The sequence below is a fragment of the Abrus precatorius genome, unplaced genomic scaffold (assembly GCF_003935025.1).
Source record: "Abrus precatorius isolate BTA unplaced genomic scaffold, Abrus_2018 Scaffold8, whole genome shotgun sequence".
Lineage (NCBI taxonomy): Eukaryota > Viridiplantae > Streptophyta > Magnoliopsida > Fabales > Fabaceae > Abrus > Abrus precatorius.
In genome coordinates this window covers 1480813-1494462 of record NW_020874428.1, presented here as the reverse complement: position 1 = coordinate 1494462, position 13650 = coordinate 1480813, and the positions used below count along the sequence as shown (strand labels likewise).

At 31.6% G+C, this 13650-nt stretch overlaps 3 protein-coding genes across 6 annotated transcripts; 2 read left to right on the top strand and 1 right to left on the bottom strand.

Moving 5' to 3' along the window:
- Positions 1-2865: 2865 nt before the first annotated feature.
- On the bottom strand, positions 2866-3866 carry LOC113848222 (guanine nucleotide-binding protein subunit gamma 2-like). The gene is made up of 4 exons (XM_027477631.1): positions 3548-3866; positions 3355-3407; positions 3177-3221; positions 2866-3016 (listed from the first exon to the last, which is right to left on the bottom strand). Exons 1-4 carry the CDS (start codon positions 3716-3718, stop codon positions 2935-2937), a joined length of 351 nt encoding a protein of 116 aa, XP_027333432.1. The 5' UTR covers positions 3719-3866; the 3' UTR covers positions 2866-2934.
- Positions 3867-4565: 699 nt separating this feature from the next.
- On the top strand, positions 4566-7342 carry LOC113847474 (ribosomal RNA small subunit methyltransferase H). Its single transcript, XM_027476613.1, has 4 exons — positions 4566-5240; positions 5366-5434; positions 6107-6299; positions 6796-7342. The coding sequence occupies exons 1-4, from the start codon at positions 4671-4673 to the stop codon at positions 7206-7208; spliced, it is 1245 nt and encodes a 414-aa protein (XP_027332414.1). The 5' UTR covers positions 4566-4670; the 3' UTR covers positions 7209-7342.
- A 1690-nt stretch (positions 7343-9032) lies between these two features.
- On the top strand, positions 9033-13612 carry LOC113846259. Of its 4 annotated transcripts, none has more exons than XR_003501656.1 (9): positions 9033-9159; positions 9271-9361; positions 9527-9763; positions 10083-10191; positions 11225-11270; positions 12038-12123; positions 12252-12354; positions 12549-12607; positions 13311-13605. XR_003501656.1 is itself a non-coding variant. In XM_027474315.1 (9 exons), the coding sequence occupies exons 1-8, from the start codon at positions 9156-9158 to the stop codon at positions 12590-12592; spliced, it is 639 nt and encodes a 212-aa protein (XP_027330116.1). In that variant the 5' UTR covers positions 9033-9155; the 3' UTR covers positions 12593-12607; positions 13311-13445. The 4 variants fall into 4 exon arrangements, 2 of the variants coding, with proteins under 2 accessions (XP_027330116.1, XP_027330115.1); XM_027474315.1 differs by lacking the exon at positions 12252-12354 and adding an exon at positions 12404-12425 and having other exon boundaries at positions 13311-13445; XR_003501655.1 differs by having other exon boundaries at positions 12252-12607; positions 13311-13604.
- The last annotated feature ends 38 nt before the right edge of the window (positions 13613-13650 follow it).

Below are 13650 nucleotides of genomic sequence, written 5' to 3'. Positions count from 1 at the left end.
TTGTCCTTATAATTTATCTAAATTTTGGTTTGATTTCTATACTTTAGAAGTTAAAATTTTATTCCTTATAGTTTTATAAGTTTTAGGTTTTGGCCTTCATAGTTTTATTTTGTTTTGGATTTAGTTACTATAATTTTATTTTATTTAAGTTTTGGTCCTTCCAATATGCTAAACTTTCTTAATAGGGTGCATTTGTTTTAAGTTTCAGAAAAAGCACTTTAATGATATATAAGCATTTAGCTAATGGATTGATTTGAATAATTTTAAAAAATCACAATGTAAATATAAATACAGGTGTTGCTCTTGTTGCTAACATGGATATATGTTACTAAAACTTTGTTATGTCCTGTTTATCAGTGGCTTTTTATTTCCATTTATATTTAGAAATTGGTATTGTCTTTCCAAACTCTTTCCCTGTCTCTTCAACTAAATTCTTAATCTTGTGAAAGTACTTTCTGACATGTTCGCTTCGTAGAGAATCAATTAAAATAAGAGGAGCAATGACAGCTACAAGAACAAAAGTAGATAATTAAAACAAGAGGACAGAAGGAGGACATGGGGTATGCTATGATTTCCTAATTTTGTATTTTTTTTTTCACGAACCCCTTTATATATTAAGGCTTTGTGAAGTTTTTAGAGTCTAAAGCTTTGGCAATATTTTAATTTTTTTAAATGAGTCTCATAAAATTTTCTTTTCTCACATGATCTCTATAATTTTTATTTTTCATTTAATTCTTCTAAAATCAAAATACCATTTTTTTTATTTGGTCCCTCGAATATTTAGAGGGATTATTCGGTAATAAAAATATTTTAAAGAATAATTAATTTTAAAAGGTTAAATAAGAAAATAATGATTTTTTAGAATAAAAACTAAGGCTATATTCAATTTGTAGTTTTCATAAAATGAATTAAAATATTTATAATCCGTTTAATTGGCAGAAAATTGTGTAAAAAATATATAACTATACTATTGTACAAGATATATTGATACAAAGCAAAAGGAATTTTTTTTTAAAAAAAAGTTGAAAAAAAATGTAGTGAAAGGTCTCTTCATATTATGTTGATTTGTCATTATTTTTATTTGATTTTATGATATAAAGTTGGGCCACCATCTTATTTAAACAAACGCAATTAGAGAATGATATGATTCTAAGTGAAGGTCCATTAACAGGATAAAGGCTTAAGAGAATCCAAGAGACAAAAACCCTAAACATTTTTTCTCAACTTAAACAGGAATAATACTGCATTTCTTGGAGCCTCCCTTTGTGGGAATCCCACCCTCTTATGTCGGATTTTTTTTTGTCTTTTCATTTCTCTATCTCTTCTTTTATCAATTGTCTTCCCTCCATCCTTCTTTTACTACATGTGGCTCCTCTCTTTCCTGCATTCAAATTATTGTAACCACCTTTAGACTTATGCTAATCCAAAAGGAGAAAAAAAGAAGAAAAAATAAATAAATCTATTGGAGCTATCTTCATGTTAGGCTAATCCAGAGGGAAGACAAAAAAGAAAAGATAAGTTTGTTTCTTAGGTTTGTTGCATTGCAAAGTGGGAAATTAATTTTTAATGTTATTGTATTTGGTAGTTGGAGAATTGTCATGTTGTGTTTGGTATTGAATATGCATACTTGATCTTTTACTGTATATTCATTATGCATTGTTATAATGCTCTTGATATTCAACATCCTTTTATTGTAAGTCTTGTTAGTCTCTCTTAATCTTTTATGAATATTTGACAAGAGAGAGAGAGAGAGAGAGAGAGAGAGAGAGAGATTACAAGAGACAATTAGGGTCCAAGGGTGTATACAACTATGACTCCAAGAGAGTAAAGTCTAAAGCAAGGAGATAAGTAAAGTTATATGGATCTATTTATTCCAAGTCTAAAAAAACGAAAGTCCAACATAAAGTATAATATAAATATTTTTAAATTTTAAGAGTTTTTTTAAATATAAATTCTAAGTTAGAATTTATTATTTTATAACTCTAATCTATTATTTAGTTGGAGGAAATTTTTTTATAACTTTTTGTTTAGTTTAATATTTTAGATGGAAAATAAAGGAGATCTCTAGCGAGAGTAAAAATCTCTCTTCATTCAACTATAGCACCCCTCTAAAAGTGAAGAATTTAAAAAGAAAGACAATTCTTAAATCAATAAAATAAAATTATTTTAAATTTAATATGTATATTTAAACCTTCTAATTATATAATAGTTAATTCATTTAATTTACCACTTCTTCCTTTTTCTTGTTAACCAAATAAAGTATCTGTCTTTTCATTAAAATTTCTCCCCTTTCCTTTCCTTTCATTAAAAGTTGTTATGATCGCTAGTGAGAGTTAACTCCGTTGCGAAAGATTTCATAACAAATAAACCCTTTAATTAACCATTTGTGTTTTAATATTGTGTGAATTAATTAACTTGTTTTCATAATTGTTGTTCTAAATTTGGAGTATGACGCTCACATCATTCTTTTCTTTTATTTACGATTATTTTTAATAATCTATACCATAAAGATTGGGCCACGCTATATGATTTCTTATCACCTTATTCCTAATAAGAAATTAACTTCAATAATAGAACATAATAATCATAGAGTTTATTATTTTCCTTCATTATTCAAGTTAGACTAGCACATCAACTATCAAGTCTTTGCTTTAACACAAATATAGTAAATTAGATATAAACCGGGCTAGAAAGCTAAACAAAAATTAAACAAAAGAAATATCAAATAGAAAAATAAAACACTAAAAGGAGGAATTTTTATTCCTTTATCATTTTCTTAGACAGAAAAACAAAGCTTTTAAAAATTGGAAGAAAATGTAATTCATTTATCACTGTACTACATTAGAATGTCCCTCTTGTTTGCATCACTTGCAGGGAAATATTAAATTATGTTCATAGTTCTACCAAAAAATATATAAATATAAAATAAAATATCTAAATCCAGCGTTTATGATTTTTTGAGTGGTGGGCACCTCCGAACCATCGATCCCAACCAGCATCGACCGAACCTTTAGTGCTGCAAACACATTACATGTCATCAATTCATCTCTTTTCTTTTTTCATGTTTGCTTTGGTTAAGAATATAATATATGCTTTCTTTATTACATTAAAAAACACGCACAACACAACATTGGATCCTTAAATGTAATGTCATGAGCATCAAGATGATTTCTTACTGTGGAAGGAGAGGATCTGGAATGGATTCAACGCTTGAAATTACACTGCAAGAGCACAATGGATGGAGCATAATTAGATGAACAAATATACACTGTTGTCAGTGATACATAGAAGAGCCATAAGAAAGAATTAAAAGGAACAAAAAAATATAAAACTGTCTTATTTTGCTTTGCTTACTCCTTGCACAGGATGGAGGATTCACCAATTGAGTCAAGTTTTTCCAATTCTTCCTGTATCATCATCAAATTCATATGATTCAATTGAAATAAGAGAAGATGAAGAAGAATTTTATGCAAATTTAACAAAATAAAGTGGTCACAAAATTGATATACAAATAAGAGATGAGGGATCAAGGTAGCTAAGCGTTGACCTGCAAAATTGTAATTTGGTTATTGAGGTGGGTTATGGCTGCCTGCAATCTATGCTTCCCAATGAAGCCAGGAAAAGAGCCAGTTCCAGCTTGAGCAATTGGATCATGACCCTTTTCTCCCACTGATTCTCTTCCATTTTCTGTTGATGATTGTTGCCCATCCATGGCCATTACACAACTTAGTTGTCAAAGAAAGCTAATTATACAAATAAAAGTTCCAAACCCATATGAGAATTGAAAAGAAGAAAAAGGCTAAGGGTCAAAAAAGGAGGGAGGAACATGACTTAAAAGCATGGGGTGGACCAAAGGATTAAATAACCAAATGATAGGCACAAGCAAGGGGAGGGGACCAAGTGGGAGTGGGAATTTTCATTATAGATCATTTGTGAATTGTGGGAATTAGGTCTGTTTATTTATTAGGAAAATTTTAATATTGGATCAGTGTGTCAAAAAATAATCATATATTTTTTGTTCATATTTATTCTTCATTGTTCAACATTAATTTTAAAAACTGATGTTAATTACAGAATTTATTAAATTTTGTTTACTTAATAATATACAATATCTTTGCACTGTTAGAATATTTCGATTAAATTGGGATAAAAATTGCCTTGCTCAATAATGGAAGATAACAATCTGTTAAAATTATGTCAGTGGAGACCCATTTATGAATAACGTGTTGGGTTTTTTAAAGTAACTTTGTTGAATGAGAATTAATATAAAATACTTATTCAAGTCTATTATAATACTTAATTTATTAGTCAAATTTACATATATCTAAACAATTTTGTATCTGTGTGAGATTGGGACGGTGGACAGCACTGCAGATAACAGGGCATGTGAAAAGTAGAAATGATCACACACAATGGGGAGTGGTGGCTCCTTATTTGTTTCGCCAACTCAATTAATTTTTCAGCTTCAAATGATAAAAATTTAATAAAATTATAATAATTGTAAAATAATATTATATATAAACAAAAATATTTATAAAAATTTTATATATATCTATAAAATCTTTGCTCCTTACCCTTGAGTCGTTAAGTTTTGGATATGTTACAGTGCTGAGTTTAGGTCTGGAAGAAGGTGGGGAGAAGAAGATTGTTCTGAAATCACAGAAGCGACAATGCTTTCGAAGATATCATCATCCCTATTTTCACCCAAACTCAAACTCAAACTCAAACTCAAACCCAAACCCTTTTATTCTTTTATTCTTTCTCGTTCAGCAGCCACTCTCACTGTCAGAAACAGTAAGGAAAAGGCAAAAGCAGCGTTGGCAAAGGAGAAGCGAAGGACTCGTTCGACCAAAGAATTCAACAAAGACGCAATAATTGAACAGTGTTTGATTGGAGAATCACACACTCATCATATTCCCGTGATGCTGGCTGAAGTGTTGGACGTCTTCTCCAACACTCGCTTAACCTCCTTCGTCGATTGCACTCTCGGAGCCGCCGGTCACTCCGCTGCGCTCCTTAGGGCCCATCCCGAGTTGACCCATTTTGTTGGGCTCGACGTGGACCCTCTGGCCCATCACATGGCCCAATCTCGCCTCCATGCCGCTTCCGATAGTTCTGTCAATGTGTTCACTGTGTTAAGGAATTTTAGACACATAAAGGGTGTTCTTAGAGAGACTGGTTCCCAACAACTCTTGGGTGTTGATGGCATCTTGATGGACTTGGGAATGTCCTCTATGCAGGTCATTTTATATTATTACTGTGTTTCAATACCCAGCTTAATTGAGCAGTTATAAGTTATAGAGTTTAGTTTGATCAAGTGTTGATGGAGTGAAGTATTTTCTTTGTTATATTTTTGTTGTTTCAGGTGGACAATCCCCAGAGAGGATTCAGTGTGCTTGCTGATGGACCCCTTGATATGCGCATGGATCCTCAGGTATTGTTTCTGGCATTTTGGAATCAATAGATATGGTGGTAAGTGGTAACAAATGATTGTTTTTGGATTACATGAAATTTTGTCGCTCTTCTACTCGCGGGAGTGAAAGGTGCAAGGATGGCATCATATAAATGTTGTACTGTGATTTTCTTTACTTAATTAGGATGGTTCAATTCGAGACATATACTGCCATTTCTAAACGGTTTGTGCTTGTCTAAAGGGAGGGATGCATTTAGAGGGGAAGTGTGGAGTTATAACCATTGGTTTTCCAATCAATGGCTGAGATTGTAACAAAATGCATGCACGTATGTACAAAGCATGGAGTTGTTAAAATTCTTTCTGTTGTTTTTCTAAAAGTCTATCTTTTCCTCTCTTAAGAAGCACATCTCTCTTTAGAGGAGTCAAATTTATTTTATAAAATACCTTACGTAGATATATGGCCTGACTTGTGCTTCTGTCTGAACAATGCTGGAAACTACTTTGATGGTTTTCTTTAATCTTTCTTGTTAACAAAATGTGCCTATTTCCTCTTTTACCACTCTAGAATACTTTTGGTGTTTTTGGTAATTAAGGTAAACGAGTTTCTTGTGTAATGATATCCTGTTGCCTGCTTGCTGCAGAGTAATACATAATTTTTCTTTCCTATTGAACTGATGGACAGGCCTCTGACAGGCAAGTCTTAAAGCAGAAGACATATTAAATTCTTGGCCAGATTCTGAAGTGGGCCGTATCCTATGGGAGTATGGAGAAGAAAGTAATTGGCGTACTCTGCAAAAGAAAATTGTCGAAGCCAGATTACGCGGTGGATTGCATTCCACTACTGACTTGCTAGATCTTATTCAGCGTGTGACTCCTGCAATAAAAGGTATCTCATCTCTTCTTCAGTTTTGCTTGCAGTTCTGTTTTTCTTGGACTATAAGCATCATTTTGTTTTATCAACACGAGCAAAGAAGGCTACTAGTAGCACCAGAGAAAAGTAAATAACATAACTTTTAATCCAATGAAAGAGGGTAGAGGGAGACCTAGTAAAACTCTAGAGGAAATTTTTAAAAGAGATCTTGCAGTTAATAATATATTGAAGAACTTGGTTTTTAACCAAGCTTAATTGCATTATGTTATCCATGTTGTTGAATTCACCTGCTGAGATAAGGCTACGTTGTTGTATATGCATAATTTCTCATGCATGTCAATAGATTACCCACGTTCCTGTTATTTTTCCTACATTGCCATTCCTGATCTTCATTCTTGCTGCCAGCATTCTAAAAGGATTTATAACGTGTTTGCACTCAATTTTTTACAAAAAAATTCATGAATGTGTGAACTGTAATTGTTCACATGCAAATTTGTTTACATTGTAATAGGTGGAAGGCAGGGTTGGATAAAGACAGCAACCAGGGTGTTTCAAGCTCTGAGAATCGCTGTTAATGATGAACTGAAGACTCTTGAGGATTCCCTATATTCTTGTTTTGACTGCCTTGCACCTGGGGGTAGGCTTGCTGTCATATCTTTTCATAGTTTAGAGGACAGAATTGTGAAGCAGACATTTCTTGATATAATTAAAGGGAGTGAAGATGTGGAAGAAGGTGAGAGCATCAACCATGACTTGAGAAAGACTATTGAGGAAGTCAAAGCAAAAGAAGCATGGATAAGACAAGTAATATGTGGATCAAATGGAACAATTCTCACAAAAAGACCAATCACGCCATCAGGAGAAGAAGAAAAATTGAACCGCCGAAGTAGAAGTGCAAAGCTCAGGGTTATTCAAAAGCATTGAAGATGAAATATGACAAATTGTTGTCTGGGGTATAGCCCTTAGAAATCGCTGTATTCATAAACTTGTCTGTACTTGACTGTCCTGCATATTCATCTTTAGGATAAAAAAAAGAAACATTCACTTTTCATTGACTTTTACATGCGCTGGCAAATTACTGAGTTTTTTAAAGTCTTTAATTGAATTACACGGATTAATAAAAATAATTAAAGTTAATTATTTTTTTAAAAATATTACATTTTAATTTTGTTCTTATTTAATATCATCATACTTAATCTCAATATTAATATTTTAAATTTGAAAATATGTTTCTTCCCTTACTAGTTTCAATTCACGGTTTTTACCAATTTTATTTATTAAGGATAAATGAAAAATAACTAAATGTTTCATAAAAATTGTAAGATAGTTAAAAACTACCAAAACAGTTTTTATGGTGTCCTGTAAAAAGAATAAAAAATTATATCTATTTTTAACATTGATTTTACCTAATTTTTATTTGAAGATTTGAACTTTGGAAATCTATCTGCTTAAATTCTAAACATCCAGCAATTTATATGTACATATTTCTTGAAGCTTTGATTATAATTATATCATAAGTGTCATATGAGTTCACTGAATGCTATGAAGTGTTTGGTTTGACAGTAAAAAGGAAAAAGAAATGCGTTTGAGATTAGCACTGTAAAGATAGAATGAAAAAAATAATTGTTAAATGTTCTAATTTTTAGTTCAACGGATGATTTATTAAAAGTAATTTACTGAAAACTTTGAAAGTTTGAGCTGGATGGTTTATAACTTTAATTTTAATCATAACAGAATTTAGGAGATAAAATTAATTGTCAAAAAAGCATGGTTATTGTGAAGGGTCAACTATGAATTCTCACAAGAAAAACAAATAAATATATAAAAGAAAACAATTATAATATGTTGCAATTTAAAAAGATTCAATATTTTATTAATATGATTAGGCTACTCAATCTATTATTTAAAAGGAACTGAAAATCTACCTTATAACTGAATAAACAAAGTGTGCATGTGTATTTATCATAGGCAAGGTTTACACATTATCACCACAAAACATTCACCTATGGAGACATTTGATCTAATTTTGTTGTTACTCGGATGTAAACATACACTCATTGAATTACCTTTGCCAGTACACCCTCTCTCTCCATTACCAATTTCATACATACAAGCACTTCAATAATCCTTTATTAATTTATTGGGCTATCAGATAAAATAATAATAAAATTTTAACTAGTTGTTTGTTTCAAAAATTATATTTTTATTTATTCTATGATTTTAAAGTCTTTTATAATATATTTTTTTTATCAAATATTTTTCCTGTGATTTTTGTGTTCTATTTGGTCTCTCTAAATATTATGAACATTTTCATTTAATATTTTTAACTATCACAAAATTTCCATTTAGTCTTCATAAATATCATAAAATTTTCATTGGATTATCCTGAAATAAGGGTCTAAATAGAAAAGTGGTGATATTTGAATAGACTAACTAAAAAAAACCTTTTACAACACAAAAATAATTTATAAAAGGCTCGTTAAAAAAATTAAATAAAAAATAATAAATATCTCAAAGACTAAAACCTTAATTATAATTATTATTCACAAAAAAATTATAATTAATAATAATGAAAGAAAAGTAAAGTTGTATTAAAAATTATTTCTTACAAATAAATAAGCGAAGTACTCTCTGATTGCATAATAGGAAGTGGTTAATTATTTAAATGAATTTAAGATCAATTTTTAAATGTTATTAAACATTAAAAAAAATTAAATCATGTCTGAGCCATACAAATAGCAACACTACTTTTGCAGTTGCGTTGAAGGAAGCGCACTTCCGTTAGAGAGTTGTGAGTGACAGTGGCATTTTCCCAATTCCTAACTAATCTGTAATAAACTTAATTTCCTTCCTCAAACACTCCAGAGATTAATGGGTGATTATACCAACCTTCTTTCTTCAACTAATCTGTAATTAACTATATTTTCATTTCTTTGTTTTTGCTAAATTCTCGTTTCCATTTACCGTTGGTGTCTTCATTTTGCAGCAAAAGCAATCCTTTTAAGTAACAGATGGTACGGACATGAACAACACTGGGCCACACTTTCATCCTTTACCATGCAAAAATTTAGTCATGGGTTAGTGTATTTTAAGTGTTGATAATTTGTGTGCTTGTGGATATTACATATACATCTTTTTTATATATTCTGTCTCTGAGTCTTGTTATCCATAAATCGTATTAGCCCCAACTTCTCCGAGTTGAATTGGGTTAACTCACTTGGAGGATAAGTTTGAATTTTTAGGAAGAAAATTGACATCAAGGTGAACGGACTAAGAATAACTTGCTTGAATTCCAACGAAAAGAAAGCCAATTTGTTTGCTGCAAAGAAGGAGAGAATTAAGCTGCCAACATATAGGAATGGTCTTGGAGGCAAGAAATATCACATCAGTGAATTTTTGAGCCACCCTAGTGGAATTGCAGCAGTGTTGAACACAAAGGCGTTGCAATCATTTCAATCTATTGATGCGAACACATACAGGTCTATCTCCTCCTTAATTCTGTTTTGATGCCTTCAGGAGTTCTTTCAGTGGTTTAGATAATGCAAATATAGTTACTTATCTAGAGATTGTGCCATAAAATGGTTCAGCTGATGGACTCAGTTGTACCATATTCAAAAGAGGTTGAAAATACTACTCTTTATATTTGCAATGCATGTGTCTTGAACTCTTCATTTTTAGACGACAAATACTTCTTTTTCTGAATACTTTATGAACTCTGGCAAATATCTATTGCACTTGGTTTGTAGCAGAAGTATGACTCTGAATTTTGGAATCAAATAATTGTTCTTGTATGTGTAGGTGTGAACTGCCTAAACTTCAATTTTTAAACTTTGAAGCTGCCCCATTGTTGGATCTGCGGGTTATCTCAACAGATAAAGATTGCTTGGTTGAGATGCTTTCTTGTCAGGTGCCCCCCCGCCCCCCCCTCAAAAAGAAAAAAGAAAAAAAAACCAAAATAACAAAAATGTTCGGTTCATGATGTAACAGCTTTATTTTTGAGTGACAGAACCACTAAAAACACATTCACTATATAGTATTGTATATATATATACCGTTGACCTTGCACTATAGAATGTTTGATAGGAACTGATATTAATACTGCAATAGGATATAACTGGGGATCTCCTTCACTTGGTAAAGTACTGCTCAATAAACAGAATTACAACTGAATATAAAAACTGCTGCAATAAGAGATAACAATCAGAGCTGATACATAGACTCTGCCCTCACCCTGGCCTAAGCCACCAATTCCCTCCTAAAATTCTGTCATGCCAGTCCACTTTTTTCCCTCTCCTTTTTCACATTTCCTTCTCTTTCTCTCTCTCTCTCTCTCTCTCCTCTCCAATACATTGCGGTTACATATACATTGTGTTACCCTCTCCCCATTACTGTTCCTCCATACATCTAACTGCATTTTCATTGCTCCTCGCAACTCTCATAACTCGTTCACTCTCGTTTTCCTCCCCTTATCTTGAACATGTGCCAAAGGCCCATCAATGTTCCACACCAGATTAATAAGCATTCATTGTGCATGTTATGTTTATAAATTTTACATTAAAATTACACCTAGTTGTTCAAAGTTTCACAAAATTTGTTGAATAAAGTCAATATATTAATCAAGGGTAATTCAACATATAATATTTTAGTATTTATCAGATAATGCATGACAGTTTTTACACTGGTGTTCACTGATCCTGTGTGAGATATATACGCGCATATATATATATATACATAGGAGTAAAATTTATTACATTCTAAGTTTTCACGTGTCTTTGAAAATATTTGAGTTAATAATATGCCTAAAACATGCATGTTCATTAATGCACTAAGATTCAATAAATCTAATATAAACCTCAGTTTGATTGAACATGATTCTTTGCAACATTCATTTAGTCACTCATCCCATTTAATTGTTGGATGCTTTACTGTATTATTCACAGTTTGAGGGCTCAGAAGTTGTGAAAGAGCAAAACAATCACTTTTCAGGTATCTGTAATGTATCATGTGCATAGTATAGGATCCCAGTCATTCCTTGTTTATGGGATATAAATTCTTCCATTTTTTAAGTTGAATTATTAACAGGATAAACTTAGGTGCAATTCCTTAGGTGTTTGTTAATTAATCAAAATTAAAATTTTACCTCGATAATCTGCAATAACATTAAATGCAAACCTTTTATTAAAGTAACTCTAAATTTAATTAGTAAACGGACTCTAACAACACTTAATGAACAACACATAAGTTTTGTATCCTTATAAAAATGTTTATTTGCTATCAAAAGCCCTGTACAAAGGAACTGATTTGTCTTCCCTTAAGTGTTTGGTGTAGCCTATTGAAAAGATCTGGGAAAATGGTTCCACTCCTTGTGGTTTCCCCCACATCCCTCAGGTGCTCCTGAAAATAATGTAAAGGACTTAAAATCAGTGCAAAGAGAGAAAATTATGAAAACGTGATTAGACTTCATCATTGACCAAATGCCAAACCAGTTAGTTGGCTTATTGATGAAAACACAACTGATTTTTATACTCTTTTCTTAATTAATGGAGACTTAAAATGGAAATTTCTCTAGATATCATGAGAAATTTAATAGAGAACCTTCAAAATTATCTTTCAATACCTAGTCTTTCAACAGAATTTTTTGCTGAATTCAATTTTATCTGCCATACATGTTTCATGTGACGTTTTTTGTTCTTCTTTCAGTGATTTTTAAGAGTTTTCACAGTAATGTTTGTTTATAATTTCTGGATTTGCAGCATTCATGATAAACCACATGACATGGGGTGGTGCTGGTGCTGAATCATTTTTAGAAGTTAATGTTAAGTTGAATCTCACACTTGAGGTTGGTCTTATCTTCATAAATTATATAAATATTACATACACTGTTACATCAATATTTGTTCTTTCTTGGGATAGAGGAATGCTGGAATGGTAATCCGGTATGTTATGATGATTTAAATTGTTTTCAAGGACCATGATGGCATGAACTGCCTTACTTGGGTCACCTTCACGTAAATTACATTGCAGTGAAAGTGCAATTTTCCAGTTCGTTTCTTTTCTAAGAAACTGATGAGTTAAGTTGACCTATTCCTTCTTAATCCTTACTAATTCATATCCTGTAGCCGTATGTTCATATGTTAAAAGGTTAGTGGTTTTGAATCAAGATTACTAGCTATTAGCCTATTACTATATTAACTGTATTTCAGTATGATATTGCTGAATTTTGCATTTTCCTTACATGTTTAAAAAAAATATCACTTTCTGCAGATTTACACACATCCATTTACGATGATGCCTATTTCAGCTGTTGAGGGTCCTGGAAACATGTGAGTGATTGAGTAAATAATTTCAGTTTTATCTTTTTAGTGTTATGTACCGCATTGTGAAATTCTCTGATGATAAATTATTACATATAGTATTGCATGTAGATTCTCAATTTAACACTGTCCACTATCGTTGGTTATAGATGTTGTGCCTAATTGTTGTTATTATAGTCTTTCACTAAGATCTCTGTACTTCATGGGAAAGAGGAAGATGCACAAGAGCCACTACTTAGAAATTTAAAGATTCAAAAACACTGGAAGATAATGTAAATATGAGTCAGGACACTAATATATTGCAGTTATCTATGGAGTTTATTGTGGACTAAATTTAGGACAAAAATCTGCTAGGTTGAGGTTTCGAATGAAAAACTGCAGCCCTCTTGAAGAAACCTTTTCAATAATTTGGATTTTGAATGAGAAACTCAGAATTGAGGTTTAGTAGACAAAAGAACTTCAAAATCTTAAGGGAATGTGGTGATTTTTCTTCCTTTCAACGTTCTATGGCTTTGACATATACTTTATTTATGTTTGTGTAAAATCATATTAATAAGTTGTTTATTCAAGTGCTCTTTGAATATGAAAAGCAAGCAGGCAGCTCTAGGAAGTTTTTTTTTTTTTTTTCTCAAAGTATGTCTTACTCTTGTGGAAAACTGAATAACTTCTTCCCATTTGATTAGGAAGATTAATCTCTAGTGCCTAATTGCAGAATGATGCAAGCTTTGGTAGACAAACTCGTGCCACTGCTACTTCAGCAGATGCTACAAGATTATGATGAATGGGTTCAAATGCAATCAGACTCCCTAAATCAGGATTCTCGGTACGGAAAAGTTACTTCAAAATTTTTGGGTTGAGACAACAGAAAGGGAGGGAAGACAATTGATGTTTAGGGAAATGGATAGATAGAAAAATGAACGGTGAGAATTTGATTTCTACGAGATGCATGTTAAAAACATCCATGTAAACATTACTGTTTTAGTTAATATCAATTGACATTCACTTTTATTTTTTCTAACGTTGTCACCATATAACTATTTTTTAATATTACC

What these genes read in the sequence shown, in the direction of transcription:
- LOC113848222 (XM_027477631.1), bottom strand. Translation starts at nt 3,718, where the DNA reads ATGGCCATGGATGGGCAACAATCATCAACAGAAAATGGAAGAGAATCA. An exon ending in ACCAAATTACAATTTTGCAG is followed by an intron (nt 3,408 to 3,547) that starts GTCAACGCTTAG and finishes ATGATGATACAG; the next exon opens with GAAGAATTGGAAAAACTTGA. An exon ending in CCAGATCCTCTCCTTCCACA is followed by an intron (nt 3,017 to 3,176) that starts GTAAGAAATCAT and finishes ATGTGTTTGCAG; the next exon opens with CACTAAAGGTTCGGTCGATG.
- LOC113847474 (XM_027476613.1), top strand. Translation starts at nt 4,671, where the DNA reads ATGCTTTCGAAGATATCATCATCCCTATTTTCACCCAAACTCAAACTC. An exon ending in ATATGCGCATGGATCCTCAG is followed by an intron (nt 5,435 to 6,106) that starts GTATTGTTTCTG and finishes GGCCTCTGACAG; the next exon opens with GCAAGTCTTAAAGCAGAAGA. An exon ending in TGTGACTCCTGCAATAAAAG is followed by an intron (nt 6,300 to 6,795) that starts GTATCTCATCTC and finishes ACATTGTAATAG; the next exon opens with GTGGAAGGCAGGGTTGGATA.
- LOC113846259 (XM_027474314.1), top strand. An exon ending in ATGCAAAAATTTAGTCATGG is followed by an intron (nt 9,362 to 9,526) that starts GTTAGTGTATTT and finishes TTGAATTTTTAG; the next exon opens with GAAGAAAATTGACATCAAGG. An exon ending in GCAAAACAATCACTTTTCAG is followed by an intron (nt 11,271 to 12,037) that starts GTATCTGTAATG and finishes CTGGATTTGCAG; the next exon opens with CATTCATGATAAACCACATG.